Here is a 22,598-nt window from a genome sequence, read left to right on the forward strand (position 1 = left end):
AAATCGTACGGTGGGCAAGACCATGAAATCAAGGAGAGGGAAAGAGCAAGGGATGGACAGAGAAACCAAATTGTGGAAAGAACAGAATAGCTTGGGGTTTGAAATGACATGGATCAATTTGGGTGCACATTCAGTAGGGGAGACCGGGATGGTTGTAACACTTTTAACCTTTTCTCAGAGATCGTTTGTGTGTTCAGAACTTGATACAGACAACCTACATCTGTCCTTTATCAAATCATATCAAATCACATTTTATTTGTCACATACACATGGTTGCAGATGCTAATGTGAGTGTAGTGAAATGCTTGTGCTTCTAGTTCCGACAGTGCAGTAATATCTAACAAGTAATCTAACAATTCCACAACAACTACCTAATACACACAAATCCAAAGGGATGGAATAAGAATATGTACATATAAATATATGGATGAGCGGTGGCCGAGCGGCAGAGGCAAAATGCATTAGATGGTATAAGATACAGTATATACATATGAGATGAGTAATGTAAGATATTAAAACATTATTAAACACAAGGTGTGAAGTGTTACAATCTACCCCATGGTCTGGGTTAGTTGTAACAGTGCTTGGAGTGAATTGTAACATTGAAAAAGTGCATAAATCATGACATGCCTTTATTGAGACCATGAGAGCAACATTGCCATGTTTAACATTTTGTTTGGCAGAAATAATAATAAATATAAATAATAAAATGTTTATTATTTACCCTCCACTAAATGGTCTTTCTCAACCAAACAACAACTAGGCTAAACTAAACACCTGAACGTTTCTGGTGTGTGTGTGACAATGTTGGACATGTTAATCAGAGTCACAGTTGTGACAGTGGTACAGGCTTGGTGGGACCATCCTTTTCATTCCCAGCACTGCAACCAGACCTCCTTGGACTTGGAATTGTTAAAGTACTCCATGCACACAATGCAGAAGTTTTCCTCGTTGGAGGAATCTGAATCTTCTGGTTCAATCTGCATTGTTTTGTTTTTGTCTTTGTTGTTGTTCAGTGTGGTTTGTTTTGGCTTGCTTCTTTCCAGCTATTTTTTAGGCAGGGAAAACTTTGCCTTTTGAGTGCTTGAATGGGTGTACATCAACTGGGTTGAAATCAGAAGAGTAATCTCACCTCTCCAACTGGAAGGCAGTTGGAGAGGTGGCCTGGAAGGCAGTTGGAGAGGTGGCCTGGAAGGCAGTTGGAGAGGTGGCCTGGAAGGCAGTTGGAGAGGTGGCCTGGAAGGTCGCTGGAGAGGTGGCCTGGAAGGCAGTTGGAGAGGTGGCCTGGAAGGCAGTTGGAGAGGTGGCCTGGAAGGCAGTTGGAGAGGTGGCCTGGAAGGCAGTTGGAGAGGTGGCCTGGAAGGTCGCTGGAGAGGTGGCCTGGAAGGCAGTTGGAGAGGTGGCCTGGAAGGCAGTTGGAGAGGTGGCCTGGGAGGCAGCTGGAGATGTGGCCTGGAAGGCAGTTGGAGAGTTGGCCTGGAAGGCAGCTGGGGATGTGGCCTGGAAGGCAGTTGGAGAGGTGGCCTGGAAGGTCGCTGGAGAGGTGGCCTGGAAGGCAGCTGGAGATGGCCTGGAAGGCAGTTGGAGAGGTGGCCTGGAAGGCAGCTGGAGATATGGCCTGGAAGGCAGCTGGAGAGGTGGCCTGGAAGGCAGTTGGAGAGGTGGCCTGGCAGGCAGCTGGAGAGGTGGCCTGGAAGGCAGCTGGAGAGGTGGCCTGGAAGGCAGTTGGAGAGGTGGCCTGGAAGGCAGTTGGAGAGGTGGCCTGGAAGGCAGCTGGAGAGATGGCCTGGAAGGCAGCTGGAGAGGTGGCCTGGGAGGAAGCTGGAGAGGTGGCCTGGGAGTTAGCTGGAGAGATGGCCTGGGAGGCAGCTGGAGAGGTGGCCTGGGAGGCAGCTGGAGAGGTGGCCTGGAAGGCTGCTTGAGAGGTGGCCTGGAAGGCAGTTGGAGAGGTGGCCTGGATAGCAGTGGGCACAGTTGGCATAAATCAGCTCCCCTCAAGAGATACACTGACAACTTCTGCTCCTGCTCATCAATGAAGACCCCATTTCCACTACGGTAGCCTACAAGCTCTCTCGACCCCTTCTACAGTAGCTTCTTTCTCTCTTTGCAGAATCTGCACAGCATCACATGATATACGCCATACAACTTTGCAACCGATCTGATTGATTTCCCCTGCTCTGTTGCATCATTTGACGCTCTTTTCAAAGTGTGGAGAGGTACTCCGTCTTCTTCTTTTCCATGATCTAGGCATGCTGAAAGTAAAAGATAACATGTACCAAAACATCCAGCTTTAGTCAGGGTTAGTTGTAACATTTTCTCACTTTAGCATTGCTAACTTTCATCAAATATCTCTACACAGACTGGTTATAAACCTGATATAGGTTTGCTGAATGAAACTACAAAGCACTTTATGCCATCACAAAAACAAATTTGGTCAAAATAATTACTTTCTTACCTCAACATTTCTGTCAATAGAATTTGCAGAGTTTATCACAGGGACTTGCTTTTTCACGAGGGTTCAGGACTATACTGAGCATGTGCACAGTGAATCATATGATTATACCTCGCTCCTGATTGGAGGAATTGTCCCGTGTTACAACCATCCCCGGTCTCCCCTAACACATTCAAGTGGTGTGGTAACACAAGACCACAATGTTGGTGTACTTTGTAATTGACTGTATGTTACACAGTAGAGAGATCTTTAACATAAGTATTCACCTCTCTTGGATTTATTCACATTTTATTGTGTTACAAAGTGGGATTAAAATTAATTGAATTGTAATTTTTTGTCAACGATTTACTCAAAATATTCTGTAATGTCAAAAAAAATAAAAGACTAATAAACCTTGATTAGATAAGTATTCACCACCCTGAGTCAATATATGTTAGAAACACCTTTTTACAGCCGTAGCCATAGATTTTTTTAAAGCCGATTTAAGTCAAAACTTACTTGGCCACTCAGGAACATTCACTGTCTTTCTGGTAAGCAACTCCAGTGTCTGCAGACTGAAGCAGGTTTTCCTCTAGGATTTTGCTTGTGCATAGCTCCAACATGTTGTGTTTTGGATTTGCCCCAAACATAAGGCATTTAGGTCAAAAAAGTGTATTATTTTGCATTTAATGTTTTGTTGTTGCAGTATTACTTTAGTACCTTGTTGCATACAAGATGCATGTTTTGGAATATTTGTATTCTGTATATTTGTATTATTCTTTTCACTCTGTCATCTGGATCATTATTGTGTAGTCGCCACGATGTTGTTGATCCATCCTCAATTACATTACAGCCATTTAACTCTGTAGCTGTTTTAAAATCACTAATGGCCTCATGGTGAAATCCCTGAGCAGTTTCCTTCCTGTCCTGCAGCTCAGTTCAGAAGGACTACTGTATATTTGATGGGTCTAGGTGGTTTAAAACATCCACAGCATAATTATTAACTTGACCATGCTTAAAAAGATATTCAATGTCTGATTTGTTATTGTTACCCATCTACCAGTCACTACCCGTCTTTATGAGGCTTCAAAAAGCTCACGTCTTTGTGGTTTAATCTGTGCTTGAAATTCTATACTTGACTGAGGGACCATACAGATGTTGTATGTATGAGTGACAGAGGAATGGGTAGTTATTCAAAAATGATGTCAACCCATATTATTTCACATGGTATCCATGTAACTTATTATGTGATTTGTTAAACCAACTTTTACCCTTGAACTAATTTATGCTTGCCTAAACAAAGGGGGTGAATACTTATAAACCACTATTTTTTGAATTTTCTTCTTACTTCGACATTGAGTATTTTGTTTAGATCATTAACCAAAAAAAAACACAATTAAATCTATTTCAAACCCACTTTGTAACGCAACAAAATGTGAACAATTCTGAAGTAGACAATTATTGAGAATAGTTATGTCCCTCCTTTTCACTAACACATAGCTGACACTGTCTCTTAATTTCTTTCTTTCCTTGAATTAAGTTTTAAGGAATACTTTTTTGAAACTTTTTTTTTTACTTAAACCACCAGCAGGCCGGATTGGACCCACACGCGGGCTGGGCTGTATGCTTGACACCCGTTCTAGACTCGGGTAATTATCCATAGAGTATATTTGATGTTGTGCTGTTGTTGGGCTCTGAAACTTCAGATCTGCAAATAACAAGTCCTTCAAAGTGTTGCAACTTTTATTTGCCTGGTTTCCTTTGTTTTGACATTGTTTCGTTTTCATTGTTTCTGTTTCTTTGATAGGTTTTTGTCAGTCTAGATGTATACATGTTGACAGTATTGTTTTATGTACCAAACTACAATTCATTAGTCCAAAATACATACCTGCATGCCCCATCCCCTCCAAAAGATTTATAACCAGCTGCCTGCTTTTGATAGTAAATGTATCACCCAGGTCCTCCCTCACACAAACGTACCTTTGAAGAAACCTGGAAACCGTTTATCATGTCCCCTCATTGCATAGCCAAGTCTCGGAGATGGAACCCTGCCTCAGTTTAGACCATCCATGACCTGTGTTTCCATTGCATGGGTTTGCTTAACAGTTGCCTTTTACTCATGAAAAAATAACTTATTTACTTTTATAAATGTGACGTTTAGACCATCCATGGCCTGTGTTTCCATTGCATGGGTTTGCTTAACAGTTGCCTTTTACTCATGAAAAAATTACCTATTTACTAATTATTTACTTTTATAAATGTGACGTTCATTATGTTGGCTGCTAAAATGACACATGAACCTTCATGTTCGTGACTCAGAATCTGTGTTTACACAAGCTGATTTGCCAATAAATAGCCGTCTTTGACCAATCAGATCAGACATTTTGCCAATAATTGGGCAAAAGATCAGAATTGGGCTACCTGTGTAAACGCATCCAGAGCACCAAAAGTAAGATTGGGGTCAGTTCAGATGTTGTTCCTGGCGGTCAAAGCTCAACTACCGTACTGCGCAAACGTTGATTCCATTGAATGTATTAAATTAATCCAAACATACATTCCCAAAGCACATGAACGTTGTTTAAGCTTATCCTGGGAACTTCTGAGAGCCAGTTTCAATTGCTTACAGCCAGTTGGTTTATAAATGATCAGACTACATACAGCCTGTCAAAGGGTATTCTCCTGCACCAACGGGTGTAGTAAGCCATGCAGCATCAATAACACCGCTATGGCACTGGATCAGACACTTCATTTGATTCCAAAGTGTGCTTCCAGATTCAAGCCTTGCCAGCGGCTGACCATTTCCTATCAATCACAATCTGAGAGCCTGAGTGACGTGTCAAAACCACAGGAAGCAAACCTATTACTCAAAGCTAAGACAGAATACAGCTGAAATGCCACACCTGTATTTTCTACACCAACCAGTTACGTGATTGTTCATATATTGTGAATATTGAACACGGTTCAACTTGGCTTTAACATATTGCACAGAACACAAGATATGAAAATAGATTTAATGGATATACACGTTCAAACATTGAAGAACATATTCTACCAGCAAAAATAGCATCATAGACATGTTCGTTTTGTACTGGTTCACCACAGCATGAACCCTTCAATACTTGCAGAATTGTAACTAAACGTAAAAAACAAATATAAATGCTGCAATGATAAATTAGCTCTGATGGTACTTCACAATGCAAGTGGATATATTTATTCAATCATATACAGTAAAGTGGAAATTGATTGAAAAGTGTGATAAAAAAGAGTGGGGAAAAAAGAGTAGTACAGCATTCCACCAAATGTTGCCAAATGATGGAACATCCAACCATCCTCTTGAGCATTTGAAAACGTGTCAGTCTAGATTCTCTTCACTTGGGCCTCAAGCTCCTTATCAGTGTTCAGCGCAACAACATGAGTATGTCATTTCTTCTGGAAGAATCCCATAATAGAAGCCTGCTTAGTAGATTTATTACAGGCCGCAGCAGCTTTCTTACTTTTCTTCTCCTCTTTTTTGCCAGTTGATGGTTTTGGATTCTTCGGAGTTGGTTTACTGGTCTTAAAGTCATCCTCAGTCTCTGAGTAGGATTCACTCTCATAGCCTTTCTCAGTCACTGGAACGTAGACAATATTTAAATGATTTTTAGATCAGACAGCCTATAGAATATATTTTTTATTTTGCATATAAGGAAGGGATTTAGTAACTTTGGGGAATATACAGTACCAGTCAAAAGTTTGGACACACCTACTCATTCAAGGGTTTCCATATTTTCTACATTGTAGAACAATAGTGAAGACATCAAAACTATGAAATAACACATATGGAATCATGTATTAACCAAAAAAGTGTTAAAACAAATCTAAATATATTTTATATTTGAGATTCTTCGAAGTAGCCACCCTTTGCCTTGATGACAGCTTTGCGCACTCTTGGCATTCTCTCAACCAGCTTCATGAGGTAGTCACCTGGAATGCATTTCAATTAACAGGTGTGCCTTGTTAAAAGTTAATTTGTGGAATTTCTTTCCTTCTTAATGCGTTTGAGCCAATCAGTTGTGTTGTGACAAGGTAGGGGGGTATAACGGAAGATAGCCCTATTTGGTAAATAGATGTAGAAAATGGTAAAAATAAAGAAAAACCCTGGAACGAGTAGGTGTGTCCAAACTTCTGACTGGTACTGTAAATAACCTTCATGTTTATGTCAGAGGAGTTGGGCCTAAGAAAAATGTTTTCATGTAAAAGTTGAATAGAAACAAATCTCCCAAATCAATAAATTACCAATGCATCCTTCGTCATCCACAAATGTGCGCGATTTCAAGACACGTCTCCTCTTCCTTCGTTTACAAGCTGAAAGCTCCTGCATGGATCGACAGGTAGTCGGTCATAAATTGGTGATTAAAACTAAATTAAACACGATAATTATATATCCTGCAACGTCAACAGTTTAGTACCCAAATAAAATAGCAGTAAAATGTGAAAGCTTACATCTGAATGTGAAACAGCAACTGGTTCTTTCTTTACTTGAATCTCAGGACTTGGTGATGGGTCCCTCTTTTCTTGCAACTGTGGAGGAGAGTCTGGAATAACTGTTAAAATAGAATAGTTCTGTTTTCAATCATGAAACAATTGAATAATGAAGTCCAGTGTGAATGTCAAGGGGAGCCCGAGCAATACGCTTCCCCTCCCTTTACAGCTGGGCTTACCCTCATCGTCACTACTGTCTGGCTCGGGCTTCTTTATCCTCCGTCTCTTCTTCCTCTGACTATCGTTCTTCTCCTCTTCACTATCCGAATGTTCAAGACGCTTGGTCTTACTATCGAGAGGAAAATATCCTGTTAAAGCATACTCCATTCAAAATGTCAATGTTGACCACAAAGACAAGATAAAAAAAAGTTTTTGTTCTGAGATACTACACAACCATAGTGTCCCAAAAAATACTACCTTTTATAAATCGCTAAAGTACACATTTTACTTTTATTAGGACAAAAGTTGTATATTCATACAAGGACTCCTAGCAGGTTTAATAACACACACCTTCTAATATCTTTCTCAACCACAGCATCCTTTGCTAGTTCCTCCTTGACAGGAGTCTCTGCTTTAGGAGGTGGACTTGAGGGCTTCTCATCCACTGAGGAGGATGTCTGGGCTATTTCTACCTCTTCCTTGATGGATTTGTCAGGTTTTTCTGTGGTGGATATACAGGATTTATCTTAAGAGATTTAAAGGACAATAGTAGTATTTACATGTGAAACTATAGAAAGACATCCACCATATACAGTGGGGCAAAAAAGTATTTAGTCAGCCACCAATTGTGCAAGTTCTCCCACTTAAAAATATGAGAGAGGCCTGTAATTTTCATCATAGGTACACTTCAACTATGACAGACAGAATGAGAAAAAAAATCCAGAAAATCACATTGTAGGATTTTTTATGAATTTATTTGCAAATTATGGTGGAAAATAAGTATTTGGTCAATAACAAAAGTTTCTCAATACTTTGTTATATACCCTTTGTTGGCAATGACAGAGGTCAAACGTTTTCTGTAAGTCTTCACAAGGTTTTCACACACTGTTGCTGGTATTTTGGCCCATTCCTCCATGCAGATCTCCTCTAGCGCAGTGATGTTTTGGGGCTGTTGCTGGGCAACACGGACTTTCAACTCCCTCCAAAGATTTTCTATGGGGTTGAGATCTGGAGACTGGCTAGGCCACTCCAGGACCTTGAAATGCTTCTTACGAAGCCACTCCTTCGTTGCCCGGGCGGTGTGTTTGGGATCATTGTCATGCTGAAAGACCCAGCCACTTTTCATCTTCAATGCCCTTGCTGATGGAAGGAGGTTTTCACTCAAAATCTCACGATACATGGCCCCATTCATTCTTTCCTTTACACGGATCAGTCGTCCTGGTCCCTTTGCAGAAAAACAGCCCCAAAGCATGATGTTTCCACCCCCATGCTTCACAGTAGGTATGGTGTTCTTTGGATGCAACTCAGAATTCTTTGTCCTCCAAACACGACGAGTTGAGTTTTTACCAAAAAGTTCTATGTTGGTTTCATCTGACCATATGACATTCTCCCAATCTTCTTCTGGATCATCCAAATGCTCTCTAGCAAACTTCAGACGGGCCTGGACATGTACTGGCTTAAGCAGGGGGACACGTCTGGCACTGCAGGATTTGAGTCCCTGGCGGCGTAGTGTGTTACTGATGGTAGGCTTTGTTACTTTGGTCCCAGCTCTCTGCAGGTCATTCACTAGGTCCCCCCCGTGTGGTTCTGGGATTTTTGCTCACCGTTCTTGTGATCATTTTGACCCCACGGGGTAAGATCTTGCGTGGAGCCCCAGATCGAGGGAGATTATCAGTGGTCTTGTATGTCTTCCATTTCCTAATAATTGCTCCCACAGTTGATTTCTTCAAACCAAGCTGCTTACCTATTGCAGATTCAGTCTTCCCAGCCTGGTGCAGGTCTACAATTTTGTTTCTGGTGTCCTTTGACAGCTCTTTGGTCTTGGCCATAGTGGAGTTTGGAGTGTGACTGTTTGAGTTTGTGGACAGGTGTCTTTTATACTGATAACAAGTTCAAACAGGTGCCATTAATAAAGGTAACGAGTGGAAGACAGAGGAGCCTCTTAAAGAAGAAGTTACAGGTCTGTGAGAGCCAGAAATCTTGCTTGTTTGTAGGTGACCAAATACTTATTTTCCACCATAATTTGCAAATAAATTCATTAAAAATCCTACAATGTGATTTTCTGGATTTCCCCCCCTCATTTTGTCTGTCATAGTTGAAGTGTACCTATGATGAAAATTACAGGCCTCTCTCATCTTTTTAAGTGGGAGAACTTGCACAATTGGTGGCTGACTAAATACTTTTTTGCCCCACTGTATGTGATATGGGATTGTTGAAATACTTACTGGCTGCTTGTTTCGCAAAGAAGTTACTCACAGGATTTGTCTTCGCAGCAGGTTTAGTTTTGGAGGTCGCAACCTACAACAGCAAACAAATGTGACATCGCAAGTTAACATTACGTCTTGCAATTCTGAGCACATGTACACACTAACCAAAGAAACACAAACACATACCACAGGTGCATCCTCTTTCTGCTCCAATTTAATCTCTTTGCTCGAATCTTGATTCTGGGAGACATTCTTGGTTGCAAACATTCCCATAATGCCTTTGGGCTGCTTGGGGGTGGGTTTAGAGGCCAGATTAGAATGGTTTGCTTTGATTTGCTCCGTCTCTGGTGGTGGGGCCTGTGTCGTCTCACAGGCCTGCTGCACCTCTGCCGAGGACCTAGGCACCGCATCAGCACAACGAATTGCACTGTACCTGCAAATAGATATTATGTCCTGATAAATAGCCTAGGTCACTAAACCTTTGAATATTTCACCAAAATTTCTCAAATCTATTATTTCCACTTTAAGTGTAGTTTAAAATGTAAAGACGATGTACCTGCTGCAATTTCTTAGATTCTCTTTCACAGCGTCATAATCAGCACTGTACAGAGGACCACTGTCTTTCAGCACAGCCTTCTGAACACTGTACACGTGTACGCTGACCGTCAGGCTCATCTTTGACTTCGCATCTACAAAGGACGACAGATTATGTTTTGGTGACAATTTCAGAACACTTCATATTCATCTTGATGAGAAGGAAACACCATATCAAGTCAGGAAATGAGGCAGGTGAACAGATCCCTAGTAAGTTAGGTGAATCTTTCCTTTCAAGCGCAATTCCATACACATCCATTGTAGATATGCCTTCAGAATGTATTCCTACCTTGACTTATTCCACATTTGTGTTACAGCTCGAATTCAAAATGGATTAAATATATTTTCCCCCCACACATCTACACAAAATACCCCATAATGACAAAGTGAAAACATTTAGACATTCCCTTCTTGGTAAGCAACTCCAGTGTAGATTTGGCCATCTGTTTTAGGTTATTGTCCTGCTGAAAGGTGAATTAAATCTCCCGGTGTCTGGTGGAAAGCAGACTGAACCAGGTTTTCCTCAAGGATTTTGCCTGTGCTTAGCTCCATTCCGTTTATTTTTTATCCTGGAAAAACTCCCCAGTCCTTAACGATTACAAGCATACCCATAACATGATGCAGCCACCACTACGCTTGAAAATATGAAGAGTGGTACTGTGTAATGTGTTGTATTTGCCCCAAACATAACACTTTCTATTCAGGGAAATAAAAGTGAATTGCTTTGCCACATTTTTTTGCAGTATTACTTTTTATTCTGTACAGCCTTCCTTGTTTTCAGTCTGACAATTAGGTTAGTATTGTGAAGTAACTACAATGTTGATCCATCCTCAGTTTTCTCCTATAACAGCCATTATACTCTGTAACTGTTCTAAAGTCACCATTGGCCTCATGGTGAAATTCCCAAGTGTTTTCTTTTCACCTGTATCTTTGTAGATACACCATCCACTGCTTTTTTTAAATTTATTTAAAAAAAAAATTTTTTACTTCTACCCAGCTGCCAATAGGTGCCCTTCTTTGTGAGGCATTGGACAACCTCCCTGGTCTTTGCGGTTGAATCAGTGTTTGATATTCACTGCTCGACTGAGGGACCTAATTGTATGTGTGGGGTACAGAGATGAGGTAGTCGTTCAATGTTAAAGACTATTATTGCACAAAGAGTGAGTCAATGAATCTTATTATGCACATGTTTACTCCTGCTATAACAAAAGGGGTTGAATACTTATTGACTGAAGACAGTTCAGCTTTATTTGTCATTAATTTATCAAAATAACAAAAAACATAATTCCACTTTGACACTATGGGGTATTGTGTGTAGAACTGAGACAAAAAAATAAAATCACAAATTAATACATTTTAAATTCAGGCTGTAACACAAAATGTGGAAAAAGACAAGGAGTGTAAATACCTTTGAAGGCACTGATACGATACTGATAGTTTCAAACAATCTGGTTTGATTTAGCTTTTCGAGGCACAGATCTGGGGAAGGGTAAAAAAACATTTCTGCAGCACTGAAGGTCCCCAAGAACACAGTGGCCTTCATCATTCTTAAATGGAAGAAGTTTGGAACAATCAAGACTCTTCCTAGAGCTGGCCGACCGGCCAAACTGAGGAATCGAAGGAGAAGAGCCTTGGTCAGGGAGGTGACCAAGAACCCGATGGTCACTCTGATAGAGCTCCAGAGTTCCTCTGTGGAGATGGGAGAACCTTCCGGAAGGGCAATCATCTCTGCTGCACTCCACCTATCACACCTTTATTGTAGAGTGGCAAGACAGAAGCTACGCCCGCAGTACAAGTCACATGACAGCCCGCTTGGAGTTTGCCAAAAGGCACCTAAAGGACTCTCAGACCATGAGAAACAAGATTCTCTGGTCTGATGAAACCAAGATTGAACTCTTTGGCCTGAATGCCAAGCGTCACGTCTGGAGGAAACCTAGCACCATCCCTACGGTGAAGCATGGTGGTGGCAGCATCATGCTGTGGGGATGTTATTCAACGGCAGGGACTGGGAGACTAGTCAGGATCAAGGCAAAGATGAACGGAGAAAATAACAGAGATCCTTGATGAATACCTGCTCCAGAGCGCTCAGGACCGCAGACTTGGGTGAAGGTTCACCTTCCAACAGGATAACGACCCTAAGCACACAGCCAAAACAATGCAGGAGTGGCTTCGGGACAAGTCTCTGAATGTCCTTGAGTGGCCCAGCCAGAGCCTAGACTTGAACCCGATCAAATATCTCTGTAGAGACCTGAAAATAGCTGTGCAGCAACACTCCCCACCCAACCTGACAGAGCTCGAGAGGCTCTGCAGAGAAGCAGGGGATAAACTCCCCAAATACAGGTGTGCCAAGCTTATAGCGTCATACCCAAGGAGACTTGAGGATGTAATCGCTGCCAAAGGTGCTTCAACAAAGTACTGAGTAAAGGGTCTGAAAAGTTATGTAAATGTGATATTTCAGTATTTAATAAATTATCAAAATTCTAAACCTGTTTTTGCTTTGTCATTATGGGGTAGTGTGTGTAGATTGATAAGGAAAAACATTTATTTAATACATTTTTGAATAAGCCTGTAATGTAACAAAATGTGGAAAAAGTCAAGAGGTCTGAATACTTTCAGAATGCACTGTATATGCAGATGATACTAGTATGTAAGCCATTGCCCCGACTGTTGATCTGGCTGTGTCAAAACTAGTCAGAATTTATAGCTGTGCAGGAATCCCTTGACAATTTTAACTTGTGCTTAATACGGGCAAAACAAAATGTTTTTAAACTCTCATAAGAATGTTTCAGATGAACTACATGTTCACTCATTAGATGGATCACCAATCACACCTGTTCCCGCATATAAATACTTAGGCATTTGGATCAGTTTAGGACGACTCATAATAATGGCTGGAACGGAGCTGATGGAATGGCATCAAACACATGGAAACCATGTGTTTGATACCATTCCACTGATTCCGCGCCAACCATTACCCACGAGCCAGTTCTCCCCAATTAAAGTGCCACCAACCTCCTTTCATTTGGATTGATATGGAGTTGACGTTTAAAAAATAAAAAACATATAGATGAGCTGGTTAAGAGGCCAAGATTTAAAGTTGTCTTTTTCTACCTAAACAGATAATGCCTCTAAGCAGTAGGAAGCAGATTATTCAGTCAATCTTTATCTGTTCTTGATTATGGTGATATTATTGATCAAAGTGCAGCTGTTACCTTTGGATGCCCCTTTTTTTTTATTTTTTTTTTATAAATTTTACCCCCTTTTCTCCCCAATTTTCGTGGTATCCAATCGCTAGTAATTACTATCTTGTCTCATCGCTACAACTCCCGTACGGGCTCGGGAGAGACGAAGGTCGAAAGTCATGCGTCCTCCGAAGCACAACCCAACCAAGCCGCACTGCTTCTTAACACAGCGCGCCTCCAACCCGGAAGCCAGCCGCACCAATGTGTCGGAGGAAACACCGTGCACCCGCCCCCCTTGGTTAGCGCGCACTGCACCCGGCCCGCCACAGGAGTCGCTGGAGCGCGATGAGACAAGGATATCCCTACCGGCCAAACCCTCCCTAACCCGGACGACGCTAAGCCAATTGTGCGTCGCCCCACGGACCCCCCGGTCGCGGCCGGCTGCGACAGAGCCTGGGCGCGAACCCAGAGACTCTGGTGGCACAGCTAGCGCTGCGATGCAGTGCCCTAGACCACTGCGCCACCCGGGAGGCCCTGGATGCCCTTTTTTGATACTCACCACTGCATCCTGTATCAAAAGATTGACGGGTCTTTAGCAGGCCAGCCAATCTCTACATTGTTTAGAAGGCCCTACTTCATAAACGTCCAGCTTAACGAACTATGCTGCTGAAGTATATGTATGGGAGTTGCTTAACCCGTTCACACGATTGGTTAACTCGAGGTTCCTAGGGTCTCCGACTATGTAAGTCTACTTTTAGTTTTAATGCACCGTATTCCTGGAACAAAATTCAAAATAGATTTCATGTTGATGTTCTGGTGCCATTCAGGCAATTTAAAGCTTTGACTGGGGACTTATTTGGGGAGGAATGTAACTATTGTTCTGGTTGATTTGTGATGTTTTATCTGTGATTCCCATGACTGTTTATACAGACACACACACACACACACAGTACCAGTCAAAAGTTTGGACACCTACTCATTCAAGGGTTTTTCTTTATTTTTTAAAAACTATTTTCTACATTGTAGAATAAAAGCGAAGACATCAAAACTATGAAAACACATATGGAATCATGTAGTAACAAAAAAAAGTGTTATATCAAGATATATTGTAGATTCTTCAAAGTAGCCACCCTTTGCCTTGATGAAAGCTTTGCACACTCTTGGCATTCTCTCAACAAGCTTCCCACATATGCTGAGCACTTGTTGGCTGCTTTTCCTTCACTCTGGGGTCCTACTCATCCCAAACCATGTCAATTGGTTTGCGGTTGGGTGATTGTGGTGGCCAGGTCATCTGATGCAGCACACCATCACTCACCTTCTTTGGTCAAATAGCCCTTACACACCTCCTATTGAAAAAACAAATGATAGTCCCACTAACAGCAAACCAGATGGGATGGTGTATCGCTGCAGAATACTGTGGTAGCCATGCTGGTTAAGTGTGCCTTGAATTCTAAATAAATCAGATTTATTTAGGCTGCAATCTGGGGTGCCGTTTATTTCCGATTTCTGAGGCTGGTAACTAATGAACGTATCCTCTGCAGCAGAGGTAACTCTGGGTCTTCCTTTCCTGGAGGCAGTCCTCTTGAGAGCCAGTTCCATAATAGCGCTTGATGGTTTTTGAGACTGCATTTGAAGAAACTTTCAAAGTTCTTGAAATTTTCCAGATTGACTGACCTTTGCGACTTAAAGTAATGACGGACTGTCGTTTATTTTTGCTTATTTGAGCCGTTCTTGAAATAATATGGACTTGGTCTTTTACCAAATAGGGTTGGTATACAGAAGATAGCCCTATCTGTCACAACACAACTGATTGGCTCAAACGCATTAAAGGACAGAAATTCCACAAATTAACTTTTAACAAGGCACACCTGTTAATTGAAATGCATTCCAGGTGACTACCTCATGAAGCAGTTGATGTCTTCCCTAATATTCTACAATGTAGAAAATAGTAGAAATAAATAAAAACCCTTGAACGAGTAGGTGTCCAAACTTTTGACTGGTACTGTATGTGTGTGTGTGTGTATATTAGAGGTCGACAGATTATGATTTTTCAACGCCGATACCGATTATTGGAGGACCAAAAAAAGCCAATAACGATTATTGGAGGACCAAAAAAAAAGCCGATACCGATTAAATCGGTTGATTTTTATATAGATAGATATCTATGTGTGTAATAATGACAATTACAACAATACTGAATGAACAATGAACACTTTCATTTTAACAGAAATAAAATAAATTTAGTCTCATAAATAATGAAACATGTTCAATTTTATTTAAATAATGCAAAACCAGTGTTGGAGAAGAAAGTAAAAGTGCAATATGTGCCATGTAAAAAAGTTAATGTTTAAGTTCCTTGCTCAGAACATATGAAAGCTGGTGGTTCCTTTTAACATGAATCTTCAATATTCCCAGTTAAGAAGTTTTAGGTTGTAGTTATTATAGGACTATTTCTCTCTATACCATTTGTATTTCATAGACCTTTGACTATTGAATGTTCTTATAGGCACTATAGTATTGCCAGCCTAATCTCGGGAGTTGATAGACTTAAAGTCATAAACAGCGCTGTGCTTCAAGCATTGCGAAGAGCTGCTGGCAAACGCAGGAAAGTGCTGTTTGAATAAATGCTTACGAGCCTGCTGCTGCCTACCACCGCTCAGTCAGACTGCTCTATCAAATATAAAATCATAGACTTAATTATAATAAACACACAGAAATACGAGCCTTAGGTCATTAATATGGTCAAATCCGGAAACTATCATTTCGGGGGAAAAAAAGTTTATTCTTTCAGTGAAATACGGAACCGTTCCGTATTTTATCGAACGGGTGGCAACCCTAAATCTAAATATTGCTGTTACATTGCACAACCTTCAATGTTATGTCATAATTATGTAAAATTCCGGCAAATTAATTCCGGTCTTTGTTAGGAAGAAATGGTCTTCACAGTTGGCAACAAGCCAGGCGACCCAAACTTCTGCAAATACCCTGACTCTGCTTACACTGAACGCAACGAGCCAGGCGACCCAAACTGCTGCATATACCCTGACTCTGCTTACACTGAACGCAAGAGAAGTGACACAATTTCAGGCACCACATTGATTATATGCAGCGCAGGAGAAGCTAGTAATATCATCAACCATGTGTAGTTAACTAGTGATTATGTTAAGATTGATTGTTTTTTTATAAAGATAAGTTTAATGCTAGCTAGCAACTTAACATGCCTCCTTGCTGCCTGCACTTGCGTAACAGGTGGTCAGCCTACCACGCAGTCTCCTCGTGGATTGCAATATAAATCGGCCATAATTGGCGATTGTTATGAAAACAAGAAATCGGCCCTAATTAATCGTCCATTCCGATTAGTCGGTCGACCTCTAGTGCGCGTGTGTGTATGTATATATAAAATTGGTATTTTTTGAGGGGGGTGTATAATGTGTATATTCATGTTGTATCATACAGGGCACATTTGAAGAAAAAAATACCTAGGTGTCAATAGGTCATCCCATGTAAAATAAAAGGATAAATACAAAAAAATGTAAATTCTAACACAGCTTTAGATTTCACCCAGTCTCAAAAGCTAACGGTTTTGATCATTTGGAACTTGCAAAATGATTGCTGTCCTTGTCAGGAAATTACAACTTTACCCTGTTCATGTAGAAATGACCAAATGCACTTGTAGATCAATACACAGTTACACGCATAAAGGTTTGATAGGCTACAGAAGGAGAGGACACATCAATTCAGTCAACAGATTTTTAGGTATTTTCAGAATAAGGCAGAAAGAAAATAGTATGTTTCATAGCTTTTGAATCAATTTTCTGACCAATGAATACTTCATTAGGATCGGTTTGGACTCCAGGGGACCGATGCACTCATATCTTAAACATTTGAAACGGTATCGATGCATATCGGTGAATTGTTAAATCCTTACAACTTACCCTCCAGCTGATCCTCTCGCACTACTGACACCTTGTGACTCTGAAAAGAAAGCATTCAAAAAAACATTGAAAAGACCTAAGCCCTGCGTAAAACACTGGAACTAAAACAAAGCAAGAATCCTAAGTCCAAATAGGCTCACTGCTGTATGTCATTCTGAAAGGGCATGGTGAGCAGTTGTGTGCATTGTTCATAAAAATTGGCATTTTGGCTTGTTCTCTTACCGTGGTACCATTCTCAACAAACTTGCCAGACACAAGGTAGGTAGCATGGAGCCGAGCAGAGCCTTCTTTCCTCTTTTGATCCAAGTAATGGTAGAGCATTCTGAAATAGACACATTGTGATGGACCCATAGACTCATTTACAGGTGGTGGTTTAAACACAACAAAACGTTGGAAGGCATGTTGGTGGTTCTGGATAACGTTACTCACTGTTTGGCTAGGTTGACATGGACCCCAAGGGTGAGACTCAGCCATTTGTAGGTCACCTGTTTGAACACACACAAGCGAACACAACAGTCTGTTGTCAACATAGATGTGGCCGGGATGCATTAAACTCGGTTAACCCAGAACTAAAGTATTGCGTACTTGGTCAGATGTTTACGCAGCTAACGTTGTCTGTCCACGAGAGATTAGGGATGCATAACTAACTACAGTACCTAACGACGTAATTTACATCACAACAATGTATTTAACCCTGACAACTTTGCAAGCTCTGGTGTATTCCTATCTTCTAGGATTGCAGCGCCAACCTTCCCCAATTCAACCAACTGTAGCTAGTTAGCTAGTCTCAAAATGTGGGGCCTGATGATGCTGTCCAAAGCCACTGCACCATTCAAGCTGGGCGAGTGATGGCTAAAGTTAGCTAGCTAGCCTGAGCACAGTCAGATAGCTACTGTAGTTAACTTTTATTGGCCCCAGCAGCAAGCTAACAGTAGGTGGATAGATCGAGATATATTAGTTAACTAGGTGACTTACGATTTTATTCTGGTCGTTGACAAATTCATCAATATTATCCAAGTAAAGGTCATCCATTGTGCAATGTATGTAGCTAACAGGTCGATAGCTCTTCTACCTCAGTTTCTGTTTCAGGCGGGAAGGGAAGACACTGACGTCACTGACGCGCTTTATTTACTTTCTTTCATCCGTTAGCGTGGGATATGTTCAAGAGCATCAATTGTTCAGAGTCTGTGCATTGCATTTGTACAGAATCATCATGACACACAAAGTTGATGCTATATCACATTGGTCCCTTGAAAGATGGACAGTTTTATAAACTCATTTATTAACACAGATGTTATTGATACCCAGCTGAATTACAAAAGTATTCCACAAGCCGGGGTGACAGCCCAGGAAATTTGCAAGATCCACTGTCAACCTCTTGTCAAGGTTGAATAAAGTTTAAACAGCTATTTGAATTAATATGACAGACTATCAAGGCAAACAAATGCATGATGTCATACATTACAGTTGTAATAGGCTAAAGAAACTCAATAAAGAACGTTTTCCCTTCAGCCCAAAAATTATTTGAAGTTGATCATAATTTGTAGCTGATCAATAACTTGGAAGAAGAATGTTTGGTTAATTGTTTCATGTTCAAATTTGATAAAAGTAACAGAGTTTGTGAATCTCTACTTGTCTACTTCCGGATAGCGGTCCTCTCACACTCAATACGTGCTGCCTGCTCCACTGCTGCATCTTGCAGCCTACTTTTTCTTCATAGTCAGCAAAGTCAAAGCCTCTTCCTTGAAAAACACCCTTGCCCTCTAAGACGCTGGCTACAAAACAAACAGGATTACATATTCAACAAATACTATTACATACAATAGATATGCACTTCATGTAATTGATGAGGATAAAAATAGGTTTAGTAGACCTACCTACTTAGAGGGATTTCGCTGATTGTTGTCCTCTATTTGTATGAGCATCTCAACTATTTATCCTCTCTGCTGTATTGGTCTCAGATGATAGATTTTCAATCTGAGAATTAAAGATTGTTTCATTATTAAATATGGATGACTGACATTACTTTTGAAGCAGATACCTCGTGACAGATAAAATAATATGTTGACATTTTCATTAGACACATCCTTCAAGAGTTATTCACATAGCTCACCTTTTTTCCCCCTCTATATGGTTTCTCTATGCAATCAAGATTAGGTTTGGGATTTCTTTAAACTTGGAGATTCTTGAGTGTTTGTTCCAACATTCTCATATGTTCTATTCCTGTATGACACACATTTACATTACTTAAGGTACTGCAGTGTAGCATTGAAATTGCACAAAATTGCTTTGACTCGTAGAAAAACTCGACTTCAAGTAATCATAAAAGGGCTCTCACCAATGTTTGGCAACCAATAGCAATTTATAGCCTCTGAATTTACCTGGAATTGCATTTGACTCATTTTTCTCAAACTCTGACTTCTGTCTCATCAGATAGCAGATGGTATTCAGATTCGTGTAAATCTGTAACCTGAGAACAAGTTTACTATTATACTCTTGCCACCATACTGTACATAGGCATGTTAAACCACAAAGCAAATAACTATCCTCCTGAATATCATGAGACCATGAAAATCACCTGTGTCACAAATACAGGAGGTTAGTGACATCTTAATTGGGGAGGGCAGGCTCATGGTACTGGCTAGAACAGAATAGATGGAATGATATCAAATACTTCTAGCAAATGGTTGTGTTTGATACCATTCGCGCTGTTCTGCCATTATGAACCAGTGAAGGCTCCTCAGAGGAAGGGGAGGACCATCCTCAGTGAATTTCATAAAAAATAGTAAACCACTGAGACAAGTTGAACAGGTTAACAAATTAATTTCTTCAAAAATGAGTGAGTCACTTTTTTCCCCCTTAATTGTCACTTAGCAAATGCAGCTGACTAGTTTAGTTACTCAAACACCTGGCTTTAACAGAGGGATGCTATGTTAACTAGCTGGCTATCCAACAAAACACTAGAACTCTAAGGTAAGCTTTTGGTTTTACAAATTGCCAATCTGCTTACTGACTGTACACTAACGTTACAGCATGATTGTAGTGTGTTAACTAACACGTTAGTTCTATTACCTACGCTGACTAGGACTTTAGCTAATATGGGGACAACAATGTAGGCTGTGTGTAGCGGTTATGACATGATTTGGCTTGGAATGGTCCCCCCCCCACCTGGTCACATACAGCTGATGTGTTCATTGAAATCCACAAACGAAGGTGAAAGGATGAGTGCATAGAGGCGAGAAGGAATACAATGACGCTGCTATGAAAGTGAGCTTTGTTTATTCGTGATCAGGGGTTTATTCATTCCGACAATTCTGTTGAAAAACATTTCTTAAACGGAAGCAAATACAACGGGGATTTAAAAAAACTTGATTTGGCATATAGAAACGTGTTTGTAACTGTTGGACTAATGATTACACCCTAGATAAGACAGCTGCAGGCAAGGCAGTATTGAATGTGTCACTAATATCAAATTACATAAACTAGGTTGTAGCAACATCATGGTGGGTATAGGGAACATTTGAGAATCATGTAATAGCCTAAACCCATCAATGTTACATTGAACTGGGTGAATAGAATATGACTGACATCCAACATGCTGTAAAAAAGGAAATGCTCATGGGAAAAAATAAATCTTCCTCCATCATAAACGGCACTGACCGCCTGTTATGAAAAGTTCTCCCCTCAGCAGCCACCACAAAGAATGACTCAATTTGGGAAGGTGTCATCTGATGACAACTGATCTTCAACATCTTTCATCGCCAGAGAGCCAGCAGCTTCAAAGAGCATCAATAAAGGCACCTTTGGAATTTATTTTTACCTAAAGAGAAAGATGTTCATCAATTAGTTTCAATAAACTGCTAGCTTGCCTGCCCCGGTCTGCTAACTGCTAGCCCCTGCTAACTGCTTGCTAACCCAGTCTGCTAACTTGCCAGCCCCGGTCTGCTAACGTGTTAGCATCGGCCTGCTAACTGTCTGAATCGCCGTGTCCCCAGTCAGCCCAACCACTCACTGGACCCATATGTTCATTTGGCTACGCATGCTTCTAATATCAATATGCCTCATCCATTACTGTCCTGGTTAGTGATTACTGTCTTATTTCACTGTAGAGCCTCTAGCCCTGCTCAATATGCCTTAACAAACCATGTAGTGCCACCTCCTACATATGCGATGACATCACCTGGTTTAAACATCTCTAGAGACTATAACTCTCTCATCATTATTCAATGCCTAGGTTTACCTCCAATGTACTCACATCCTACCTTTGTCTGTAAACCATGTCTTCAATCTATGCTATCGTGCCCAGAAACGTGCTCATTTCTCTGTCCGATCGTGCTAGACGGCCAGTTCGTAAAGCATTTAGTCATACCCTTATCCTCTTCTCTGGTGATGTAGAGGTTAATCCAGGTCCTGCAGTGCCTAGCTCAACTCCCACTCCCCAGGTGCTCTCATTTGTTGACTTCTGTAACAGGAAAAGCCTTGGTTTCATGCATGTTAACATTAGAAGCCTACTCCCTAAGTTTGTTTTACTCACTGCTTTAGCACTCTGCCAACCCAGATGTCTTAACCGTGTCTGAATCCTGGCTTAGGAAAACCACCAAAAACCCTGAAATCACCATCGCTAACTATAACATTTTCCGCCAAGATAGAACTGCCAAAGGGGGCGGTGTTGCAATCTACTGCAAAGATTGCCTGCAGAGTTCTTACTATCCAAGTCTGTACCAAAACAATTCGAGCTTCTACTTCTAAAAATTAACCTTTCCAGAAACAAGTCTCTCACTGTTGCCGCTTGCTATTGACCTCCCTCTGCCCCCAGCTGTGCCCTCGATACCATATGTGAATTGATTGCCCCCCCATCTATCTTCTGAGCTCGTGCAACTAGGTGATCTAAACTGGGACATGCTTAATTAACACCCAAGGCCATCCTACAATCCAAGCTTGATGCCCTCAAATCTCACACAAATTATCAATGAACCTACCAGGTACAACTCCAAATCCGTAAACACGGGCGCCCTCAGATGTCATGCTAACTCACCCTCCAAATACACCTCTGCTGTTATCAATCAAGATCTCAGCGATCACTGCCTGATTGCCTGCGACCAAACCTCACTGTCAAACGCTCCCTAAAACACTTCTGCGAGCAGGCCTTTCTAATCGACCTGGCCGGGATATCCTAAAATGACATTGACCTCATCCAGTCAGTAGATGATGCCTGGCTATTCTTTAAAAGTGCCTTCCTCACCATCTTAAATAAGCATGCCCCATTCAAAAAAAATGTAGAACCAGGAATAGATATAGACCTTGGTTCACTCCAGACCTGTCTGCCCTTGACCAGCACAAAAACATCCTGTGGCGTTCTGCATTAGCATCGAATAGCCCCTATGATATGCAACTTTTCAGGGAAGTTAGGAACAAATATACACAGGCAGTTAGGAAAGCTAAGGCTAGCTTTTAACAGAAATTTGCATCCTGTAGTACTAACTCAAAAAAGTTCTGGGACACTAAAGTCCATGGAGAATAAGAGAACCCCCCAGCTGCACACTGCTCTGAGGCGAGGAAACACTGTCAC

The 22,598-nt window shown here is 41.1% G+C and overlaps 1 protein-coding gene across 1 annotated transcript; it reads right to left on the reverse strand.

Annotated features, from left to right (window-relative positions):
* Window positions 1–5,428: 5,428 nt before the first annotated feature.
* Window positions 5,429–18,114, reverse strand: LOC120056612 (DNA polymerase delta subunit 3-like). Its single transcript, XM_039004811.1, has 12 exons — window positions 18,005–18,114; window positions 17,459–17,514; window positions 17,252–17,351; window positions 17,030–17,069; window positions 9,875–10,007; window positions 9,505–9,751; window positions 9,337–9,409; window positions 7,463–7,613; window positions 7,132–7,241; window positions 6,914–7,014; window positions 6,707–6,785; window positions 5,429–6,042 (listed from the first exon to the last, which is right to left on the reverse strand). The coding sequence occupies exons 1-12, from the start codon at window positions 18,059–18,061 to the stop codon at window positions 5,852–5,854; spliced, it is 1,338 nt and encodes a 445-aa protein (XP_038860739.1). The 5' UTR covers window positions 18,062–18,114; the 3' UTR covers window positions 5,429–5,851.
* Window positions 18,115–22,598: the final 4,484 nt, after the last annotated feature.

The sequence above is a fragment of the Salvelinus namaycush genome, chromosome 12 (assembly GCF_016432855.1).
Source record: "Salvelinus namaycush isolate Seneca chromosome 12, SaNama_1.0, whole genome shotgun sequence".
In the NCBI taxonomy this organism is placed as follows: Eukaryota; Metazoa; Chordata; class Actinopteri; order Salmoniformes; family Salmonidae; genus Salvelinus; species Salvelinus namaycush.